This window comes from Amblyraja radiata, chromosome 5 (genome assembly GCF_010909765.2).
Source record: "Amblyraja radiata isolate CabotCenter1 chromosome 5, sAmbRad1.1.pri, whole genome shotgun sequence".
Lineage (NCBI taxonomy): Eukaryota > Metazoa > Chordata > Chondrichthyes > Rajiformes > Rajidae > Amblyraja > Amblyraja radiata.
Genome location: NC_045960.1, coordinates 4,907,809 through 4,931,928, shown reverse-complemented (window position 1 = coordinate 4,931,928; position 24,120 = coordinate 4,907,809). Strand labels below are relative to the sequence as shown.

Sequence of the window (24,120 nt, the reverse complement as noted above, 5' to 3'; positions counted from 1 at the left end):
AGAACTATTTGCTAGAATATCATCGATTTTTGATATTATTGATAGAATAATTGATTATTGATTTTCTAAAATTATTGATTGGTTTTCGAAAAGGGTAAATTGGTTCAACACGGAAGCTGGACTGAAACTTGAATCCAGGACTGGATGAACAATTACACTCTATAATCTACAAACCTATCTCCAAAATTGTGTTATCGGTAATCTTCTTTGTTTTTTTCCCCTCCCTTCTCTATTAGTTTATAGTTTCCTTTTTTTTTTCTCTTATTTCTTTTCTTTCTATAGGTCTATCTTTCAAAAAATGTTTCAATAAAAAATAGCTTTGTTTATATGTAATTGATGCATAATATGCAAATCATGTTTTGGTTATGATAAAAATAATTTAAAAAAAATAAAAAATGTACGTATACAAGAAGAAGTTTGGATGAATATCTTAAGGGCCTGTCCCACTAGCATGCGACTGGAGTATATGGAGGAGATAAAGAAGCAGAGGAAGGAGTATATGGAGGAGATAAAAAGTTTAAAAGCGGATATGCTGGTGTCTCACGAGAAAAATAAAGAAGATAAAGAAGACTTAATAAAACAAGTTATAACGACGGTAAAAAGTATGATGGATGAGTGGAAGGAAAAGGCTAATGCCTAGTTACAAACTCAATTTGAGGATGTAAAGGAGTTAGCTGCTGGGATGGAAAGAAAGCTGGATGACAAGATAGATCCTACTATAATTTCGCTAGACCAACAAGGCGAAGCAATTAAAGAGCTAACTAAAATTGCTGAAGTGAATACTAAGGAGACCGAAAAACTCCGTGCCGAGAACAAACGCCTCTTAGAATTATTACGTAAAACAAACGAGAAATGTATTGATCTGGAGGGACGCCAACGCCGTAAAAATTTGCGTATAGTTGGTCTGAGCGAAGGTCGTGAGGGGAGTCAAGATCCTCGAAAATTTGTTGCAAAACTTTTAATGGATATTCTGAATTTGGATCATGAACCCCTGTTGAGCCGTGCACATAGGGCTCTAAGACGGGCCCCTGGGATAGGTTCATCGCCCAGACAAATTATTGTAAAAGTGGCCTTTGACCATGTCTTCGAAGAAATGATGAAGATAATAATAAAAAAGAGAAACCTGAAATACGAGGGAGACAACATCAGTATTTTTAGAGACTTCCCAGCAGAAGTGGCCAAGAAAAGAGCACTATTTAAAGAAACAAAAGGTATCCTGAGGAATTTACAGAATACTAAGAATCTGAGATATGGCTTGATGTACCCAGCAATACTGAGAGTAACTTATGATGACAAGGAATATCGTTTCGTTAAGCATACTGAAGCATTGAAATTCGCCCGAGGCATACAGCAGAAGCCAGAAGATGAAGAGAGAGAAGATGCGGAGGAAGAACCCGAGGGAGAAGGAGAGGACTGAACTTTTATCATCGACCTGTGGTTATGAAATACTCACTTAGAAGGAAGTGGAATAATGGGCATTTAGTAGTAGTTCTGTATTAATTATTAGAAAATATTTAATTATTCCATGATAATAGTATTACATATTATAGTATTAAATATAATTGATATTAGTAATTAGCAAATAGTAATATGAATAATAGAAATAATTACTAAGTACTAAGTATATAAAGTTAGTACCCCACCCCAATATATATAGCATTTGAGATAGGAGCTGGTATAATTAACATCTTTTTTTTATTATTAAAAAAACGGAAGTCTTTAGATTAATGGCCACGTTAGTGTGGCTTTCACCTTCACATACTACACACTATACAAGTGTAGTTTCTTTTTTTTCTGAGCACCCTATTAACACCCTTTACTTTTTTTTTATTATTGATATTTCTTATTGTTTTTGTTTTTTATTGATCTTATATTATATATTATTTGAATGTAGATGTGAAGGATATTGTGTATTTAGTTTAAGAAGACATAGATGCGGATTAAGGTGGATAGAAATTCTCTTTGGATTGATGTCCGGGTGCAACGGGGAGCTGGGGGAGTCAAGAAGGCTACTCCAAAAAAAGCCGCCCTAATAGTAAAATGCATGATATAAAGGTGAAGACTGGGGGTGATGGAGTAACCTTCTGCAGTTGGAATGTAAAAGGAATTAATGAACCAATTAAAAGGGGAAAGGTGTTAGCTCAGTTGAACAGATTGAAGACAGATGTCATTTTCCTTCAAGAGACTCATCTTAAAAAAGATGCTCAACATAGATTAACAGCTAAATGGATTTCTAAGGTGTATCATTCTACATTTATTCATAAATCTAGAGGAGTTGCAATAATTATTCGCAAAGGTATACCTTTCATACAAAGTTCTATTATAGAGGATAAAGAAGGCAGATATGTAATAATTACAGGGGAATTATATTCAAAAAAGGTAATTTTAATGAATATATATGCCCCTAATTTTGATAATCCATTATTTTTTAAGAAAATATTTAATAATATTCCTATATCCACTCAACACAATTTAATAATTGGAGGTGATTTAAATTGTACTTTAGATAACTATTTAGATAGATCATCTGCAAAAAGGAAAGCTGCCTCGAAATCAAGTAAATTCATAAATGCTTTTATCAATACATCTAATATTAAAGACATCTGGAGGTTAGATAATCCATCCGGACGAGAATATTCTTTTTTCTCGCCCGTACATGGAACCTATTCGAGGATAGATTATTTTTTAATAGATTCTAAATTACTTCCTTTTACGTATGATGCAAAATATCATAATATTATCATCTCGGATCATGCGCCATTAACATTTAAGATAAAATTAAAAGATATATCTAATAAAACTACTACCTGGAGATTTAACCCTCAGATATTAAAGGACAATGACTGTTGTAAATATGTGATGGATCAGATTAAATTATTTTTTGAAACTAATGATAATCCTGAAACTTCTCCATCACTATTTTGGGACACATTTAAGGCATTCATGCGTGGCGCAATAATATCCGCACAAGCACATCTCAATAAAGAAAATCGAAAAATAGAACAAAATTTAGAAAATGAGATAAAACGTCTAGATAATGAAAATATAAAACAGCCTTCCAAAGAGTTAAGTAATAAAATTGCATCAGTAAAATATAGATTAAATAAAATATATTCTAATCAAGTGATTAAACTTTTTCAACAAACTAAGCAAGTGTATTTTGAATTTGGAGATAAGCCACAAAAATTACTAGCACGACAGCTTAGAAAATTAGAAGATGAGAAGATGATACACGGAATTAGATCTGAGTATGGAAATATATTAATTACTCCAAAAGATATTAATGATAGATTTTTACAATATTATAAAAATCTTTATTCGTCAAAACTAACAGGACAAACAGATAGTATGGAAATATTTTTACAAGAATGTCAAATCAATAGCTTAGATCAGGAAGGTAGAGAATTGTTAAATGCTGAAATAACAGTAAAAGACATTATAGAATCAATTAGTTCGCTAAAGAACGGAAAAGCAGCGGGCCCAGATGGCCTGAGTGCAGAATTTTATAAAAAATTTCAAGATCTGATTTCCCCAAGATTACAAATAATGTATAGATATGCATATGACCAAGGAAAATTACCAGAATCTTTAAATGAATCCACAATTACACTCATCCCTAAAGTAGATAAGGATTTGGAAGATCCTGGATCATATAGAGCGATTGCCCTTTTAAATACAGACCAAAAAATATTAACTAAGGTCTTATCTAGGAGATTAAGTTTAGTGATTTATTAATATAAACTGACCGTGTTCAAAGATTCTGCGCGGCAACGACCTGCCAGCCCGCAGCCTCCTCGACGCCGTACGTCACGCACGATAAAGAACTATTTGCTAGAATATCATCGATTTTTGATATTATTGATAGAATAATTGATTATTGATTTTCTAAAATTATTGATTGGTTTTCGAAAAGGGTAAATTGGTTCAACACGGAAGCTGGACTGAAACTTGAATCCAGGACTGGATGAACAATTACACTCTATAATCTACAAACCTATCTCCAAAATTGTGTTATCGGTAATCTTCTTTGTTTTTTTCCCCTCCCTTCTCTATTAGTTTATAGTTTCCTTTTTTTTTTCTCTTATTTCTTTTCTTTCTATAGGTCTATCTTTCAAAAAATGTTTCAATAAAAAATAGCTTTGTTTATATGTAATTGATGCATAATATGCAAATCATGTTTTGGTTATGATAAAAATAATTTTAAAAAAATAAAAAATGTACGTATACAAGAAGAAGTTTGGATGAATATCTTAAGGGCCTGTCCCACTAGCATGCGACTGCATGCGGCAAGTGCGACCTAAAGGGCCGGTCCCACAAGCATGCGACTGCATGCGGCAAGTGCGACCTAAAGGGCCGGTCCCACAAGCATGCGACTGCATGCGGCAAGCGCGACCTAACCAGAAGCGTGGGCCGCGCGGAGGTCGAGTGAGTGACATGAAGTTCGAGCGAAGTCCGCAGGAAGTTCGTGCGTGACGTACGGCGTCGAGGAGGCTGCGGGCTGGCAGGTCGTTGCCGCGCAGAATCTTTGAACACGGTCAGTTTTTCGGAGCCCCGCGCAATGTCGGGACCAGCTCCGCACAACTCCATACGGCTCCGGCGATCGACGTGGGACCGGCCCCACGAGGCCGAATACGGCTCAAGCGACCACGTTAGGTCGTGCTTGCCGCATGGAGTCGCTTAGGTCGCGTTTGCCGCATGCTCGTGGGACAGGCCCTTTACTGTTTTTACTACTACAATAAAGAAACTATTAATTAAGAGACTGTGTTTGGAAGATTTATCTTTCGACGGCATTGAATGTCTCGTGGAGAGCTGGTGAGTGCGTTTCGATTATCTCCTGAACCCCTGTCTTGAATCATAGGGACTAAAGGAAAGATTCCTTGAACGATATAAAAATCTTTCACTATACTGTGATTTACCTTTGGCACCGGCTGAAGATTTGGCTACCCACACGTTCCGCTCTGCATTCCCTTGCCTCTTGTGGTACGATGCCAGGAACACTTCCCGGTCATCCGTCCGCACGTTATTTCTTTGCACTGTTAATCCATTCTGCAAGGGGATGGCCGTGGCTTGTAGCCCCGTGGGGTAGATGACGTAGGATTCAGGGAACCAGGTGCATGATTCCAGCTCCGGGATCGACTTGATGAGCCTAGATTTGAAATAAAATCATATCAGAGAGTTATAGGAAGTCAGAGAGAGCCCTTTGGCCCAACTCGCCCACACCGACCAACATGACCACCGCCCACATCCACATCAGTCCCACCCGCCTGCATTTAGCCCATATCCCTCCAAACATTTCCTATCCATGTATCTGTCCAAATGTTGCTGGTGTAACTCAGCACTTCAAGCAGCCGGAATGGTACTATCTTTTGCTTATTCATGAGAACGTCTCATTAAACACACCCAAAACCCAAAATTGAGGGTAAAAACAAATCATTTTAAAAGTGCAATCATTAACAAAGTAGACAGTAAATTGTTACCAAGTCTAGAAATGCATTCTACTGGTTTAGCTTCAGGTGAAGTAAGTTAGATGAAGTAAGCAAGTTAGATGAAGTAAGATGAAAGTTTAGATGAATTAAGATTAGTTGGTTATTTTTATTTTGGGTATAGGAAAATTCATAACACAATTTATAGGGGACAACAGAAACGTACATTTATATTAAACGGGGGGACAATCCAAAACAGCGGTGCCAAAAAGTACCCAACCCCAAGCAGCATCTCTGGAGGAAAGGAACAGATCAAAACCTTCTTCAGTCTATCTTCAGTGTTCACCAGTAGCTGCAGTTCATTCTACACAATGTTGTGATGGCACCAGCCCCTACCCACACATAGCCCATATCCCTCCATTCCCTGCGTATCCACACGCATACCCAAAGGTTTTCAAAATGCCACGGACATCTGCTTCAACAACCACCCTCGGCAGCACGTTCCAGGCACTCACCCCCCTCTTATCCTGCACATCTCCTTTAAATGTTGCCCCTACCGCCTCACAGCTAAGCTCTAGTATTTGACTCCGGAGAGAAAACTTTCATGATGTGGTTTGGCGACATATTAATCTTCAAATGGTCATTCACAAACGATCACCCAACAAATCAGCGGGACAGGCAGCATCTCTGGAGAGAAGGAATGGGCGACGTTTCGGGTCGAGACCCTTCTTCAGACAGGAAAAGTCGCCCATTCCTTCTCTCCAGAGATGCTGCCTCACCCACTGAGTTACTCCAGCATTTTGTGTTTACCTTCGATTTAAACCAGCATCTGCAGTTCTTTCTCACACCCAACAATTCAATTAGTCTTTTCCACAGGAATTTTACAATATGACATTTTTTCTCCGACCTTAGCAGTTAAAATTGATTACCAAAACACAAAGTGCTGGAGGGACACAGTGGGTCAGGCAGAAGTAATGGGCAGATGACGTTTTGGGTGGAACCCTTCTGCAGACTGAAAACCCTTCTGTTGGTCTGAGGAAGGGTCACAAGCAGAAACATCATCTGCACACACACTCCTTCCGCAGATCCTGCCTGACCACTGAGTTGCTCCAGCACTTTGTGTTGTTGAGAACATAAGAGTATAGAACAGTACAGCACAGGAACAGGCCCTTCAGCCCCAAATGTCTGTTCCCAACAAGATGCAAACTCATCTGCCTGCACATAATGCACAACCCTCCATCCACTGCACACCCATGTACAATACAATACAATACAATACAATTTATTGTCATTTGAGCCTCAGTGAGGCTCAAACGAAATTCCGTTTCCACAGCCATACAAACAAAGACAATTTCCTACAGACATACACACAATTTAATTCACACAAACATCCATCACAGTGAACCCACTGTGATGGAAGGCAAAGTCTTTTCTCTCCCCTGTTCTCCATTTCTCTCCCGATGTCCAAGCCCCAGGCGGGCGATGCTAAGTCCCACGGCCATTTTAAACCGTGCCGGGCGATTTACGGCCCCGCTCCCGGTCTAAAAGTCACAATGTTGGAGCCCCCGGCGGGCGCTGTAATGTCCCACGGCCATGAAGCCGCGCCGGGCGATGTACGTCCCCGCTCCGGGTCGTTCCAACCCCCGCGACACGGGCTGGAGAAGTCGCGTTGCGGGAGCTCCGGGAAGCGGTCTCTCCACCAGGACCCGCGAGCTCCCGATGTCCCAGTCCACCGGACCTGCGGCTGCGTTGCTGGAGCCTCCGAGCCCCAGGAGTCGAGTCGCAGCAGCGAGTCACCACCACTCCCCACACTCCGAGGCCGGCCAGCCCCACGATGGTGAGTAGTCCGCAGCTCCGCAGTCTCCCGAGCCCCCGAGCCGTTCAGGTTGGAGGCCGCTCCACGGTGCTAGGCCCCAACGACAACGGAGACCCGACAGGGAAAAGGGTCTCCCGGACAGTGCCTACCAAGTCTCTTCAATGCCAATATCCTATTCGCCTCCACCACCACTGTTCAATTAGTTTCTGTAATAACTGCCCTGACTCTCCCAGTCAAGTGGTCTTCTGATCGAGTCCACATCACAAGATTAGAAATTGTTCACCCAGAGCTGAACACACTTCTCGGCGTCTGCATACAACGGCGTCTTGCGCTTCTTATGCTTGGTGGCGGAAAGATTGGTGGAAACATTGGTTGCCGCGATGTGAACACTCTTTCCTTGGCCCCAGTCAAGTGGTAAAATGACTTCTGCAATCTATTATCACCCCAGCCCATGGAGAAATATCAGCGTGTTCCAGGCACTCACCACCCTCTGTGTATAACACTTGCCCAGAATATCTCCTTTAGACTTTGCCCCTCTCACCATAAAGCTATACCCCCTAGTATTTGATATTTCCATCCAAAAGGTTCTGAATGTCTACCCCATCTATACATCTCATAATTTTATATACTATCAGTTGGGGCGGTGTGGCGCAGCTGTCGAGTTGCTGTCTTACAGCATCAGAGACACGGGTTCCATCCTGACTACAGGTGCTGTCTGCACGGAGTTTGTACGTTCTCCCTGTGGGTTTGCTCCGGTTTCCTCCCACACTCCAAAGACGTGCAGGATTGTAGGTTAATTGGCCTCTGTAGTTTGTAAATTGTCCCTAGTGTGTAGGATAGTGCTAGTGTACGGGGTGATCGCTGGTCGGCATCGACTCGGTGGGCTGAATGGTCTGTTTCCACGCTGTACCACTAAAGTCTGAAGTTCTCCCCTCAAGCTGTGACGTTCCAGAGAAGTCTGTCCAACCTCTCCCTGGAGCTAATGAATGTTTGAACGATATTCTGCACTCTGGGATCTTTCTCTCCGCTCTTGTTTTTGTACGAGCTCGGCTTGATTGTATTCATGTACGGTATTACGCATTTGATTTGATCACACACAAACAAAATCTTTGCGCTGTACCTTGGTACGCCTGACAATAAACCTAAAGCACTTGCGTTTTCTTGTGTCTTTGTTAAAATTGTTTATGTAGCGTTTCTGGCAATGCCCAGAGGAGATCTTTGCCAATGGCAAGGAAGTTGGTTTTAAAATGAACAGACGGTTGTCCAGGAGGTCCTGGGCTTGACAGGTACCAATTGACCAATTCATCGATTGCTGATTCAGGGCGGCACAGCAGTGGAGTTGCTGCCTCTTAGAGCCAGAGACCAGGGTTCAATCCTAACTACGGGTGCTGTCTGTACGGGGTTAGTACGTTCTCCCTGTGACCTGCGTGGGTTTTCTCTGGGTGCTCCGGTTTCCTCCCACACTCCAAAAACCGTAGGTTTGTAGGTTCATTTGCTTCTGTAATGTGTAAATTGCCCCTAGTGTTTAAGGTAGTGTTAATGTACGGGGTAATCACTAGATCACTAGCATGGGATCAGAGGGCCGAAGGGCCTGTTTCCACGCTGTATCTCTAAACTAAACTAAGTTTCTTCCTCACAATGGCAACTGACAATGCATGCTGGATTGTTTAAAGGCTTTTACCCTAATTGGGATTTATTTCCCAATTAGGTACCGAAAAATTCAGCCGTTTCTTCCAAGAAATGCCCAAGCTTCGTTACTAATGTTTATTGACAGTTAGAAGCAGGAATATAGTTTCCCCCGACTCTGACACATACAAGGCAACGGCAGCATTTTTACTATCACTAAGGCTGACACTACAGAGGCCAGAAATCACACCCACGCTTTGAAACAAAACACAAAGTGGGCGGCAAAGTGGCGCAGCTGCCTCACAGCTCCAGAGGCCCGGGTTCGATCCGAACCTCGGGTGCTGTCTGTGTGGAGTTTGCACGTTCTCCCCGTGACCGAGCGGGCTTCCACTGGGTGCTCTGCAAGCAACGCAGCAGTAGACTTTAGAGATGCAGCGCGGAAGCAGGCCCTTCGGCCCACCGAGACTGTGCCGACCAGCAATCAACCAGTACAATCCTATACACCAGAGACAATTTACAATTTACCAAAGCCAATCAACCTGCAAACCCAAATGCTTTTGGAGTGTGGGAGGAATCTGGAGCACTCGGGGAAAACCCATGCGGTCAAAGGGAAAACGGACAAACTCCGTACAGGATCAAGCCGCTGTAAGGCAGCAACTCTACCGCTGCGCCACCGTGCTGCCCCAACACTAGAGCCACCACCACCAAATCTGCCAGAGAAACAACTAGCCAAAAAAAATAAAATTAAAAAAAAATACAAATAAAAAGGTTTTGGGCACACATCTCGTAACATTAAGGATGTGCTGTTTCTTCATTTCAAATGAAAGCAAACTTAAAGTTTTCTCTGGTTGGATAATTCTTCTCAACAGATGGAATGGATAAGAATGGAGAAAGAGGATTGTTCTCCTTATGATTTAGGAGCGATCCTCTTCTCCCCGATAAAATTGAACAACACATTGTATACGAAGAATCCAATTATACATAATATAATACGAATCTGGAAACAAATAAAATTAACTTTAAAATCAAGAAACCTATCAGTGCTAACACCAATAGTGAATAATCCGGTATTTAAACCATCTCTTATGGATAAAACATATAGACAATGGGAAAGATTGGGAATTAAAAAGGTAGGTGACATGTATGAAATGGGACATTTATTATCATTTCAACAATTAAAATTAAAATTTAAACTGAATAACAACCAATATTTTAAATATCTATTGATATGTGACTTTATGAAGAAATATATACCAAGATTTCAGAGTATAATGTTAGATCCACTGGAAGAAGCAATGAATATTAAGGTGGACTCACAAAAATTAATATCATATCTATATAATAGTTTGGGTTGTCGGCGCGACCGACGTCGCAGCGGCCTCTGCAGTCCGTCTGTCTTTTTTTAATTTTATTGTCCTGTTGAGTGTACAGTTTGTGGTGGGTTTTTGACTGTGTATGTGTGGGGGGCGGGGGGTGGGTGGGGGAAACTTTTAGATCTCTTCCCTGTACGGGGACCCGACCTTTTCCCTGTCGGGTCTCCGTTGCCGTTGGGGCCTAGCACCGTGGAGCGGCCTCCAAACGGAACGACCTGGGGGCTCAAGTCACGGAGCTGCGGACCTACCATCGTGGAGCTGGCCGGCTTCGGAGCGTGGAGGGCTGCGGTGGCGCGCTGCTGCGACCCGTCTCCGGTGGATGGTGACACCGGGAGCTCGTGGGTCCCCGGTGGGAGACCGCTTTGCAGGGCACCGGCAACAGCGACTTCTCCCGCTCGAATTGCGGGGTTGAGAGTGACCTGGAGCGGGGCCTTACATCGCCCGGCGCGGATTTAAATGGCCGCGGACTTGCTAGCGCCCGCCGGGGGCTCCGACATCGGGACCCGGAGCAGGGCCTTACATCGCCCGGCGCTGCTTTGAGTGGCCGTGGGACTTGCTAGCGCCCGCCGGGGGTTTTGACTGACTTCGGGAGAGGAATGGAGAGCAGGGGAGAGACAAGACTTTGCCTTCCATCACAGTGAGGTGGAGATTCACTGTGATGGATGTTTGTGTAAATTGTGTTGGTGTGTGTCTTGGTTCTTTTCTTGTATGGCTGCAGAAACCAAACTTCGTTTGAACTTCATGTGAGGTTCAAATGACAAATAAACGGTATTGTATTGTATTCTAAACAGAGAATTACCATCAACAGAGGCAATTAGAGAAGACTGGGAAAGAGAATTAACAATAAAAATTTCAAAAGAAACATGGGAAAAGTATTTGATATATATACATAAATGCTCGATTAATGCTAGACACAATTAAATTCAATTTAAAATATTACATAGATTATATTATTCAAAAACTAGGTTGAATAAATTTTATCCAAATATTTCTCCCATCTGTGATAAATGTCTTTCTCAAAATGCCAATATCACACATTCTTTTGTTACTTGCACAAAACTTCATAAATGTTGGTGTGCTATATTTGATATATTCACAAATCTATTTAAGATAAAAATGGAACCTAATACTGAAATGATTATATTTGGAGTAAGACGGGAACAAATTAAACATACCCCAAAATTCATTCTTTAATTATGGGTTAATAACAGCAAAAAAACTCATACTTAAATTTTGGAAAAATGCTACTGTACCAACGTTTAAAATGTGGATCAGTAATATGTTGGATACAGCACACTTGGAAGAAATGAGACTCCTCCTAATAGACAAACAAGACCAATTCTTAACGAGTTGGCCTCCATTTATTGATTTATTGGAGTCATCTGGTGCTACAGTATCGTGAAAATTAAGTTTCAGGTATGGGTGAAAGATGATCTAGAATATAAAAACTCATCTCCTTGTGGCGATTGGATAACCTCCCTCCTGTTTTCATTTCTTGCTTATTTCTTTTCTTTACTATCTCCTTTTCTCTCTTTTTATTCACACACACCAGACTTTCCTCTATTCTTTACTATCTCTTTCTTTCTTATTTCTCTCTTAAAAAAAAAAAGGAAGTTGTACAGAGAATGTATTATGTTAACATAATTTTGGGAACCTGTGAAAAGCTACCACTGTATTGTACTTAATTCTAATAAATTTAAAAAAAAAGCAAACTTAAAGTCCAGCTAATATCAACACAAAATGCTGGAGTAACTCAGCGGGACAGGCAGCATCACTGGAGAGATGGAATGGGCGATGTTTCGGATCGAGACCCTTCTTCAAAATGTAGTCCTTCTGAAGAAGGGTCGACTCAAACATCACCCATTCCTTCTCTCTAGAGATGCTGCCTGTCCCGCTGAGTTACTCCAGCTTTTTGTGTTTAAACCTGCATCTGCAGTTCCTTCCTACACATTAAAATCCAGCCGAGTGGTTGAGACAACCGTCCCATGAAATATGCTGCACTTCTTTGCATTTAAACTGCATGCATGGAGCTATTCTCCCCATATCCCTTGATTCCACTAGCCCCTAGAGCTCTATCTAACTCTCCCTTAAATCCATCCAGTGACTAGGCCTCCACTGCCCTCTGTGGTTTCGGGTCGAGACTCTTCTTCAGAGGGTCTCGACCTGAAACGTCACCAATTGCTTCTCTCCATAGATGCTGCTTCATCCGCTGAGTTTCTCCAGCTTTTTGTGTCTACCTGCAGGAACAGCACCTCTGATTCAGTCTGAAGAACCTGATCTCGGTCTCGACCCGAAACGTCACCCATTCCGCTTCTACCCTGAGATGCTGCCTGTCCATGCTGAGTTACTCCAGCATTTTGCATCTATCTTCGGTGTAAACCAGCATCTGCAGTTCCTTCCCACATACCTCATACTCCACTCGGGTAGCTTACAACCCAACGCCATGAACATTGAGTTGGCCAATTTTAAGTAATCTTTAGCAAAGTCCCCACCTCTTCCTCCCCAACACCCCCATTCCTCTTCAATCTCCCCCCCCCCCCCCCCCCCCCCCCCCCCCACATTTGTTTTTTTCCATCTCTGGACGATGTCCAACACCCCCCTCCCTTCCCTGTGATCGCCCATTACCTGCCATGCTTGGTCCTGCCCCCACCTCTCTCCGACCTTTCTTCCACCCATGCTCCTCCCCCAATCAGTCTGAAGGGCCCCGAACTGAAACAACACCTATCCATGCTCTGCAGAGATGCTACATGACCTGCTGAGTTACTCCAACACTGTGTCTTTTAAAAAAAATTTTTTTTTAACTATCACCTGCAGTTCCTCATTTCTGCAATGCAACCGCAGAACTTCCCAAAGTGCATTTGGGCCCCACAGAGATCGCCTTGTGGTGTGGATGTTGCTGTAATTAGGCCAATAGCTCCCACAAACAACGTCGACAGAATCTGGTTTTCATCAATGAGAAGCCTTGACTGCAAACAGACGGGCTGTGGAGACCACGTCGATGGATGTTTCCACGTGGGAGAGTCTAGGACCAGAGGGCACAGCCTCAAAATAAAAGGACGAGGAGGAATTTCTTTAGTCAGATGGCGGTGGAGACCAAGTCATTGGATATTTTTAAAGCGGGTAGATAGATTCTTGATTAGTACGGGTGTCAGGGGTAATATGGAGAAGGCAGGAGAATGGGGTTAGCAGGGAGAGATAGATCAGCCATGATTGAATGGCGGAGTAGACTTGATGGGCCGAATGGCCTAATTCTGCTCCTATTCCTTATGACCTCTTACTGATGAATGCCAGCAGACAAAACGGCTTCTTCATCACCCTGTCCACCTGAGATGCCACCTTCAGGGGATTTAATCAGAAGCTTTTGGGTTGACCATGATATGGAGTGATAATGTTCGGTGTAGTCTGTTGCCGGGCGCTGCTCTAAGAGGCCGGGACCGTGGACCAGGCGCGGCCTGCAGAGGCACAGAGTGGTGGAGGACACCAACAACCATGCTTGTGGTGACCAGGTCGTTGGATATTTTTTAAAGCGGATAGATAGATTCTAGATTAGTACGGGTGTCAGGGGTTATGGGGAGCAGGCAGGAGAATGGGGCTAGATACATAGAAAATAGGTACAGGAGTAGGCCATTCGGCCCTTCAAGCCTGCACCGCCATTCAATATGATCACGCTAATCATCCAACTCAGTATCCTGTACCTGCCTTCTCTCCATACCCCGATCCCTTTAGCCACAAGAGCCACATCTAACTCCCTCTTAAATATAGCCAATGAACTGGCCTCAACTACCTTCTGTGGCAGAGAGTTCCAGAGATTCACCACTCTCTGTGTGAAAAATGTTTTTCTCATCTCGCTCCTAAAAGACTTCCCCCTTATCCTTAAACTGTGACCCCTTGTTCTGGACTTCCCCAACATCGGGAACAATCTTCCTGCATCTAGCCTGTCCAACCCCTTAAGAATTTTGTAAGTTTCTATAAGATCCCCCCTCAATCTTCTAAATTCTAGCGAGTACAAGCTGAGTCTATCCAGTCTTTCTTCATATGAAAGTCCTGACATCCCAGGAATCAGTCTGGTGAACCTTTTCTGTACTCCCTCTATGGCAAGAATGTCTTTCCTCAGATTAGGAGGGTTAGGAGGGAGCGATAGACCAGCCGTGATTGAATGGCAGACTTGATGGGCCGAATGGCCTGATTCTGCTGCTATCACTTATGACCTTAAACTAACCGGGAGATTTGACCCCCAGTACAAGAGTCAAAATGAGCAGATGTTTTGCGTACTTGACTAGTGATGCTTTGCGGCAGAGTTTGTCAGCACCCCGGTAATAGTTCACAAGCTGTGCGACCCCTGGTTCATGACCTGTAAAGTGACCAGAAGGACAATTATTAGACCATTCGCTGATGGACAGCACAATGCAGAACACATATGTAGGCGGCCAATTTGCTTCTGTAGGTTTAGTTTTAGGTACGTCCTTCAACTTGAGGCTGTGCCCTCTGGTGCTAGACTCTCCCACTACTGGAAACATACTCTCCACTCTATCCAGGCCTTTCATTATTCGGTAGGTTTCAGAGATACCCCCTCGGCTTTCTAAACTCCAGCGAGTGCAGGCCCAGAGCCGTCAAACACTCCTCGTACGTAAGACAATCATCCCCGGGATCATTCTCATAAACCTCCTCTGGACCCTCTCTCTGAAGCCCACTGAGTCCGCGCCCACCAACAACCAGCCACACACTAGTTCTATCCTACACACATAGAAACATAGATAGAAACATAGAAAATAGGTGCAGGAGGAGGCCATTCGGCCCTTCGAGCCAGCATCGCTATTCATTGTGATCATGGCTGATCGTCACCAATCAATAACCGTGCCTGCCTTCTCCCCATATCCCTTGATTCCACTAGCCCCTAGAGCTCTATCTAACTCTCTCTTAAATCCATCCAGTGATTTTTGGCCTCCACAAATTTGAATTCCACAAATTCACAACTCTCTGGGTGAAACAGTTTTTCTCACCTCAGTCTTAAGTGACCTCCCCTTTATTCTAAGACTGTGGCCCCTGGTTCTAGCATCTAGCTTGTCCAGTCCTTTGATAATTTTAGATGTTTCTATAAGATTCCCCCTCATCCTTCTACACTCCAGTGAATACAAGGGGGACAATTTACAGAGGACCAATTAACCTACAAACTTGCACGTCTTTGGAATGTGGGAAGAAACCAGAGGAAACCCACGCGGCCACAGGAAGAAAGTACAAACTCCACACAGACAGCACCCGAGGTCAGGATTGAACCTGGATGCCTGGCGCGGTGGGGCAGCAACTCTACTGCTGTGCCAGTGTGTCGTCCCTGTGAGGTGACTCAAGGTGCCACATACGATGCACAGACAGGAAGCTGTATAAGCTCGGAATACCAATTCCCTTTCACAGGCGACTGCCTGCCTCATCTGGGTCAAGGGCCTCAAAGGAAACTGCAATGAACAGTGACTGGCCACAGGATTGTTGTTAGTCATAGAGTGATACAATGTGGAAACAGGCCCTTTGGACAACTTGCCCACACCGACCAACATGTCCCATCTACACTAGTGCCACCTACCCACGTTTGGCCCATATCCCTTCAAACCTGTCCGATCAATGTACTTGTCTAACTGTTTCTTAAACATTGGGATAGTCCCTGTCTCAACTACCTCCTCTGGCAGATTGTTCCATACACCCACCACGCTTTGTGTGAAAAAGTTACTCCTCAGATTCCTATTAAATCTTTTCCCCTTCATCTTAACCTTATGTCCTCTGGTCCTCGATTCACCTACTCTGGGCAAGAGAGACTCTGTGTATTCCTCTCATGATATTATACACCTCCATAAGATCACCCCTCATTCTCCTGAGCTCCAAGGAATAGTCCCAGCCTACTCAACCTCTACATATAGCTCACACCCTCTAGTCCTGGCAACATCCTTGTAAATCTTCTCTGCACCCTTTCCAGCTTGACGACATCTTTCCTGTAACATGTTGCCCAGAACTGAACACAATACTCTAAATGCCGTCTCACCATGGTCTTGTACAACTGCAACATGACCTCCCAACTTCTATACTCAATACTCTGATTGATGAAGGCCAATGTGCCAAAAGCCTTTTTGTCCACCCTATCGACCTGCAACTCGACCTACAAGGAACCATGCACCTGTACTCCTAGATCCCTCTGCTCTACAACACTACCCAGAGGCCTACCATTTACTGTGTAGGTCCTGCCCATGTTAGACTTCCCAAAATGCAACACCTCACACTTCTCTGTATTAAATTCCATCAACCATTCCTCCGCCCACCTGGCCAATCGATCCACATCCTGCTGCAATCGTTCACAACCATCATCACTATCTGCAAAACCACTCACTTTTGTATCATCAGCTAACTTGCTAATCTTACCCTATATGTTCTCATCCAAATCATTGATGTAGATGACAAACAGTAACGGGCCCAGCACCGTACCCTGAGGCACACCACTAGTCACAGGCCTCCAGTCCAAGAAGCAACCTTCCATCATCACCCTCTGCTTCCTTCCATGGAGCTAATTTGCTATCCATTCAGCTATCTCTCCTTGGATCCCATGCGATCTAACCTTCCAGAGCAGCTTACCATATGGAATCTTGTTGAAAGCTTTGCTGGTCCATATATACATCTACAGCACTGGAGATGTATATATCAAGATCAAATTTGTGAGACCCGACCTCCCACGTATAAACCAATGCTGACTATCCCTCATCAGCCCTTGCCCATCCAAATGCCTGTATAACCTATCCCTCAGAATACTCTCCAGCAACTTTCCAACTAGAGGTTAAGCTCACCAGCCTATAGTTCCCAGCATTCTCCCTGTAGCCCTTAATGGTTGGAAGCCAAAAGCAAGACCCACTGCACAATTAAAAAAAGTTTAATTCATAGTCATTTATCTTAATCTCTCAATTGTAATCCATTGTCAGCATTGCAAACAAAAAGACAATGATGGGTGGCACAGTAGAGTTGCTGCCTTACAGCCTTGGGACGACAGATGGCACAATGGGCTAAGTGTTCGGCTGGCAACCGGAAGGTAGCCGGTTCGAATCCCGCTTGGAGTGCATACTGTCGTTGTGTCCTTGGGCAAGACACTTCACCCACCTTTGCCTGTGTGTGAATGTGTGTGAGTGATTGGTGGTGGTCGGAGGGGCCGTAGGCGCAGATTGGCAGCCACGCTTCCGTCAGTCTGCCCCAGGGCAGCTGTGGCAACAGAAGTAGCTTACCACCACTGAGCGTGACTGAGGAGTGAATGAATAATGCGATGTAAAGCGCCTTGAGTATTAGAAAGGCGCTATAAAAATCCCATCCATTATTATTATTATTACAGCGTCAGAGACCCAGGTTCGATCCTGACTATGGGTGCTGTCTCTACGGAGTTTGTGTGTTCTCCCTGTGACAACGTGGGTTTTCTCCGGGTGCTCCAGTTTCCTCCCACACTCCAAACAGGTGCAGGTTTGCAGGTTAATTGGCTTTGATAAAACTGTAATTTGTCCCTATCGTGAAGGATAGAACTAGTGCACGGGTGATCGCTGGTCGGCGTGGACTCGGTGGGCCGAGGGGCCAGCTTCCACTCTGTATCCGTGCAGTAATAGCGAAAAACAGAATTGCTGGAGGAACTCAACGGGTAAGCATCCGTGAATGGAATGGATAGACGACGTTTCAGCTCGGGACTTCTCAGACTGAGTGGGAAAGGGGGGGGGGGGGGAGTAAACTGAAAAAAAGAGGTGGGGGTCAGGACAAAGCCTGGCAAATGATGGGTGGATACAGGATAGGGTGTGAGGAGGTGATTAGCAGATGGGTGGAGTACATGGCAAAGGCTGGAGGTGAAAAAGGTGACAGACGGAAAGAGAGGAAGTATTAAATGTAAAGCCGGAGGGAGGATATGGGTGGAAGGGGACATGGAGGAGGTAAATAGGGAGCGGGGGAGAGAGAGAAAATGGAAATGGGGGGGGACTCTTGGAAGGCAATTAGTGGATTCACTGAAATAAAAAATTATTCGCAAAGTGGAAGAAGCTGCATTTCAATAAAGCCTCTCTTGCCTCACAATATTCCAAAGCATTTTAGTTCTAAAACACTATATTCTTTGTCACCCCTGCGATATAGGAAATGTGGCAATGTAACTAAATGGAGGATTCCAGAGGGAACAAGCTCTTTTGTGAGTTGTGATGAAAGCTCGTTGATCTTATTCATCAATTCTGCTTTTCTCTTTCCACAGTCACTGCCTGCGAGACTATTTTCACATCTGCTATTTTTGATATCAATTATGGGATAAATGTCGGCGAGAGACCTTTTCTCCTCCCTTCAGATACAGAAGGAAATGTGCTTTGCTTTCAATGCTATTGTTGATGCACAACCCTCATTTCCCTGGAGAAGGTCAGACTATTTTTGCCTACTCCAGTCACTGTGAAGAAACACAGACAGCGTTGTTTAATTCAGTCCGGAGGGACAACACAGTGGTAGAGTTGCTGCCTCACAGCGCCAGAGACCCAGGTGCCATCCTGACTACGGGCGCTGTCCATGTGGAGCTTGCACTTTTGTCCCTGTGACTGCGTGGGTTTCCTCCCGGTGCTCCAGATTCCTCCTACATCCCAAAGACTAGTAGTCGTATGTTAATTGGCCCCATGTAAATGTCTCTTATGTGTAGGATAGAACCAGTGTATGGCCCAGGGGCTTGTTTCCACACTGTAGTTCCGAACTAAAGATACAGCATGGATACAGGCCCATGCCGACGATCGATCCCCTGAACACTAGTTCTATGTTATCCCACTTTTTCATCTGCACCTACACAGTAGGGACAATTTACAGAGGCCAATTCACCTACAAATCCGCATGTCTTTGGAATGTGGGAGGAAACCGGAGCAACGAAACCCACGCGGTCATGGGGAGAGCGTGCAAACTCCCTATGGACAGCACCCGAGGTGAGGATGGAACGCGGGTCCGTGAGGCAGCAACTCTACCGCTGCGCCACCGTGCCGCTCCCAAGTTAAGTAGCGGAAACCAGAATTTTAACCGAGTGACAATGTTGGCCAATACATTAGCAGGTCAATGAGGTGTATGACTTGGAGAGGGGCTTGCACAGAATGGCGCCCATTTACGCCTGCTGCCCTCAAGCCTCTTGTTGGTGGAGAGCGCAGGTTTAGAAGGTGCTGTAAAAATATATTTTGGTGCTTTAAACCTCCATTGTGATGCTGGTCTGACAGATGGATGGCACCAAGATACATGCTGTTCATTACACCACTAGGAAGAGCAAATCTGCTTCTCTTTCAGACATTGCAAGTGGATTATTTAAATCCAGCAGTGGAGCCAGAAGGGGCCTCAGTTTAACACTAATTTCCTCCCACGGACAAAATAACTATCAAGAATCGTCCTCCCACTGAATAAATGTATATAGAATTGAGAAATTGAACATGTTTTACACGCAAGGTAGACAAAAATGCTGGAGAAACTCAGCGGGTGCAGCAGCATCTATGGAGCGAAGTAAATAGGCAACGTTTCGGGCCGGAACCCGTACTCTCTTAATTTAGTGATGAGCTCTTGGCATTGAATTTTAAACAGACCCAGGTTCGATCCTATGGGTGCTATCCTGTTCTGAAACAATTCTGATCATTTTAGACTTTAGACCTTAGAGAAACAGCGTGAAAACAAGACCTTCGCTCACTATCCTACACACTAGGGACAATTTACAATTTTACAGAAGCCAATTAACCTGCATGTCCTTGTGGTGTGGGAGGAAACCGGAGCACCTGGAGAAAACCCACGCAGGTCACAGGGAAAACGTACAAACTCTGTACCGACAGAACCCGTTGTCAGGATCGAACCTGAGTCTCTGGTGCTGTGCGGCAACAACTCTACCACTGCACTACACTTTAAGATATAAGCTTGACCTTTCTTAAACTGCATGAAACACAGTAATAGTCCAGGCACCTGCCGCTCCCCTACTTAAGTTGACTGCTAATGTTCAATGAGTGCAACTCACTCTTCTCTTCTTTGTAATCACTGATGTGGACACCGCCTCTCTTCCTCTCGCCCTCCCCCTGGAGATTTGAGCTGTCGGAGTACTTGGCAGCATAAAGGCTGTGTCCTGGTTCCAGCCCCTGTGCAATGCAGCATCTCCACTCTGCCCCACCCATGAGGTGACAGGAGATTATCCCAGCATTCTTCCCCCTTCAATCCCTGCAGGGTTTAAGGTCCTTTGCATTGACTTGACAAGCATGGGTTTTCACACGTGTGCGAGAAGGAAGTATTGTGCCTGAAGTAACAGGCGATCCCTTCCCTTTCACGCATTAGCGGATCAGCGGCAATTTCACAGTTCTGCCTTTTGTTCATAAGTTCAAGGAGCAGAATTAGGCCATTCGGCCCATTGAGTCTACGCCATTCAATCGTGGGTGATCTATCTTCCCCTCCTAACCACATTCTCCTGCCTTCTCCCCTTGACCCCTGACACACACACTAATCAAGAATCGATCAATCTCTGCTTTAAAAATATCCATTGACTTGGCCTCTACAGCCTTTTTTGCGGAGGTGTTCAGTCCCGTGTGTCGTTTTTTTAACTCCTTCCCTCCCCAGCGCCACATCTTTTACCACCCGCAGCCTCATTCTCGCCTACTGTGGAGACAAGATGGTCAAGACGTCTCAAACTCCCCGCAGAGCTGGTGTGTGCCACAAGGCAGCTGCCCCCGTGGTCCAGTGGAAACAGGGAACTGCAGAGGCTGGTTTGCCCAGGAACGACGCAATGTGCCAGCATCCATTGAGAATGTGGAGAGGGGTTGTTTCAGGTCAGACTGATAGCAGGGGTGGGAGGAAAGAAAGCTCCGTAGACTGTGTCCACAATTACAGAGTCATAGAGTGATACAGTGTGGAAACATGCCCTTCGGCCCAACCTGCCCACACTGGCCAACATTTCCCAGCTACACTAGTCCTACCTGCCTGCATTTGGTCCATAATCTCCAAACTGTCCTATCCATGTACCTGTCTAACTGCTTCTTAAAATGTTGTGATAGTCCCAGCCTCAACTCAACTACCTCCTCTGGCAGCTTGTTCCATACACCCACCACCCTTTGTGTGAAAAAGTTACCCCTCAGATTCCTATTAAATCTTTGCCCCTTCACCTTAAATCTATGTCCTCTGGTCCTCGATTCACCTACTCTGGGTAAGAGACTGTGTGCATCTACCCAATCTATTCCTCTCATGATTTTATACACCTCAATAAGATCACCCCTCATCCTCCTGCGCTCCAGGGAATAAAGTCCCAGCCTACTCAACCTCTCCTTATAGCTCAGACAAATTACAGGCAGTGACAATGCTAAAATGACCTGAATGCAGACAAAATGTGTAAGGAGGAACTGCAGATGCTGGTTTACCTCGAAGATAGACACAAAATGCTGGGGAATCTCAGCAGGTTAAGCAGCATCGTTAGAGAAAAGGAGTAGGTGACGTTTCAGGTCGGGACCTTTCTACAGACACAATGTAGCTCTATTTAAAGGGAGAAGTGTGGTCAATGTTCAGTGGGGGAAGATAGTGTCACAACCCTGTCTATGCCACTCAGGCAGGGCACCAGACTGGCACTGGGTCTATAACACACCCCAAGGAGACATTAAATCCTTCAGGGGCAACTGTGGGGCTGCGGAAGGAAAGGGGGAGGGACGGAGTTAAAAACAAAAGACTGACGACCGAACACCTCCGTACAAATAGAATATAAATAACAACATGAATCAAGTTCTTCTCAGAAAAACATTGCTCGAAATGAGATTTGTCCCCAATAATACCCACAGCAGTGGAAAGTTGAGTTTATCTTCACTTATTTTAGTGCAAAGTACAACAGAGACAGAGTTAAGAAAATCATTAAAAAATGGAGAAGGATGCTTTCAGTTATTCCAGTCCAAATATTACAGAATTCCTCTTTCTCCTCCACAGTAGTTCCATGAATTGAAATGTTTTAATGGCCAGGGTTGGTTTAAATTCCAGTCTTAATAATAAAAACAATTCCTCTCTCCACAGTAGTTCCATGAATTGAAAGGTTTTAAAGGCTAAGGTTGCTTTAGATTATTCCAGTCCTAATAATTTAAAATAATTTCTCTCTTTCCCAGTCCACAGTAGTTACATGAATTGAGATATGTTATTAACTATTTTTAAGGGGAAAGGGTGGGATTATAAATCTAGGTGCACATGATCCAGTAGATTTGGTGCAGTGTAGGTTGCTCTGGTTTTGGATAATGTAATATACAACACTAAAGCCACCGCAATGAGATAGTCCAGAGAGGACACCGCCCAGAACTGCATTGCCGATCCGCACTGACCCTGAGGTGACAAATGACAATTCCTTCCCAACGGATAATTCTTTTACTCTTCACAAAGAAAAAGTATTATCTCCAATCACAGAAGAAATAGCAAGCAGGGAGATGCATGCACTCTCTCCCCCGTGAGATGGTCTTACCCAGGGTCCCGAAAGGCAGCTTGTTCCTCTCCCCCAGCATCAGGTTGAACCTGGGATTGTCCCTCCTGAGTCTCCGCCATTGCCCCGTGGAGATCAGCATCTTGCCCACTTCAGCGTAGACCGAGCTGTTCCGATCCCGGAGCACGAACGTGTACATGGTAGTGACGGGAGGGAGCTGCAGCAGCTGGCAACCCAGCCCACCTGATACACTCTGGGCGCTGCAACCGACCCACACAATAGAGGCACTTGCACGGTGACTAACACACCATGTGGGTGTCAGCGAGCATCTCCATACCACATCCCACACATTAACAACACCCCACACACTAACTACACCCCAAATATTAATGCTCCAACACAAACTAACGTCCCAGGCACTAACCACACACCCCACACATTAACCACACACTAACTACACCCCAGATATTAATGCTCCAGACACAAACTAACGCCCAGGCAATATCTACACCCCACACACTAACTAACGCCCCACACACAAACCACACATCCTAACCACACAATAACCAACACCACACACACTAACCACACGCTAACCAACAGTAACTAGCGACCTTCCTGGGTGTCAGCAATAAGCATTCCCTCATCATGGGCACTGCGCTGCAAGATCCAAGTACAGATGCAACATCCCTCAGACACCAACCAGGGAACACGGGCAACAACTAGAGGGTGATGGAGGGTGATGCGCTGATCACTATCCCCTCGCCCACAGGCACTGCCCGGCGAGCCGCCCCCTCGCTGCCCGCCCGCCCGCCGCGGCTGATCGTGAGGAGTGGGAGACTGGAGCTGCAGCCAGTCCGGGGCTGGGCCGGGTGTGTCCGCTGGCAGGAGACGGGAGCCTGGCCCTGGGATGAGCTGCAAGCCGGGGCCGCAGGGCGGAGTTAGAGACGGGCGGGTGTGTGTGTGTGTCCACAGGGCGGAGCTGGGGCCGGGTGTGTGTGTGTGTCCACAGGGCGGAGCTGGGGCCGGGTGTGTGTGTGTGTTGTGTCCACAGGGCGGAGTTAGAGACGGGTGGGTGTGTGTGTGTGTCCACAGGGCGGAGCTGGGGCCGGGTGTGTGTGTGTGTCCACAGGGCGGAGCTGGGGCCGGGTGTGTGTGTGTGTCCACAGGGCGGAGCTGGGGCCGGGTGTGTGTGTGTGTTGTGTCCACAGGGCGGAGTTAGAGACGGGTGGGTGTGTGTGTGTGTCCACAGGGCGGAGCTGGGGCCGGGTGTGTGTGTGTGTCCACAGGGCGGAGCTGGGGCCGGGTGTGTGTGTGTGTCCACAGGGCGGAGCTGGGGCCGGGTGTGTGTGTGTGTGTGTGTGTGTCCACAGGGCGGAGCTGGGGCCGGGTGTGTGTGTTGTGTCCACAGGGCGGAGCTGGGGCCGGGTGTGTGTCCACAGGGCGGAGCTGGGGCCGGGTGTG

The 24,120-nt window shown here is 45.3% G+C and overlaps 1 protein-coding gene across 2 annotated transcripts in view; it reads right to left on the bottom strand.

The window, feature by feature from the left end:
• The window catches only part of ttl (tubulin tyrosine ligase), a 40,560-nt gene extending 17,107 nt beyond the window's left edge, over positions 1–23,453 (bottom strand). Inside the window, exons 1-3 of one of the 2 annotated variants that reach the window (XM_033020541.1) lie at positions 22,699–23,453; positions 14,511–14,589; positions 4,917–5,146 (exon numbers count right to left, since the gene is read on the bottom strand). In XM_033020541.1, coding sequence (XP_032876432.1) covers positions 4,917–5,146; positions 14,511–14,589; positions 22,699–22,855 — 466 coding nt within the window. In that variant the 5' untranslated portion in view covers positions 22,856–23,453. The remainder of the gene's footprint in view (positions 1–4,916; positions 5,147–14,510; positions 14,590–22,698) is intronic. The other variant, XM_033020542.1, reaches the window with a different exon arrangement.
• Positions 23,454–24,120: the final 667 nt, after the last annotated feature.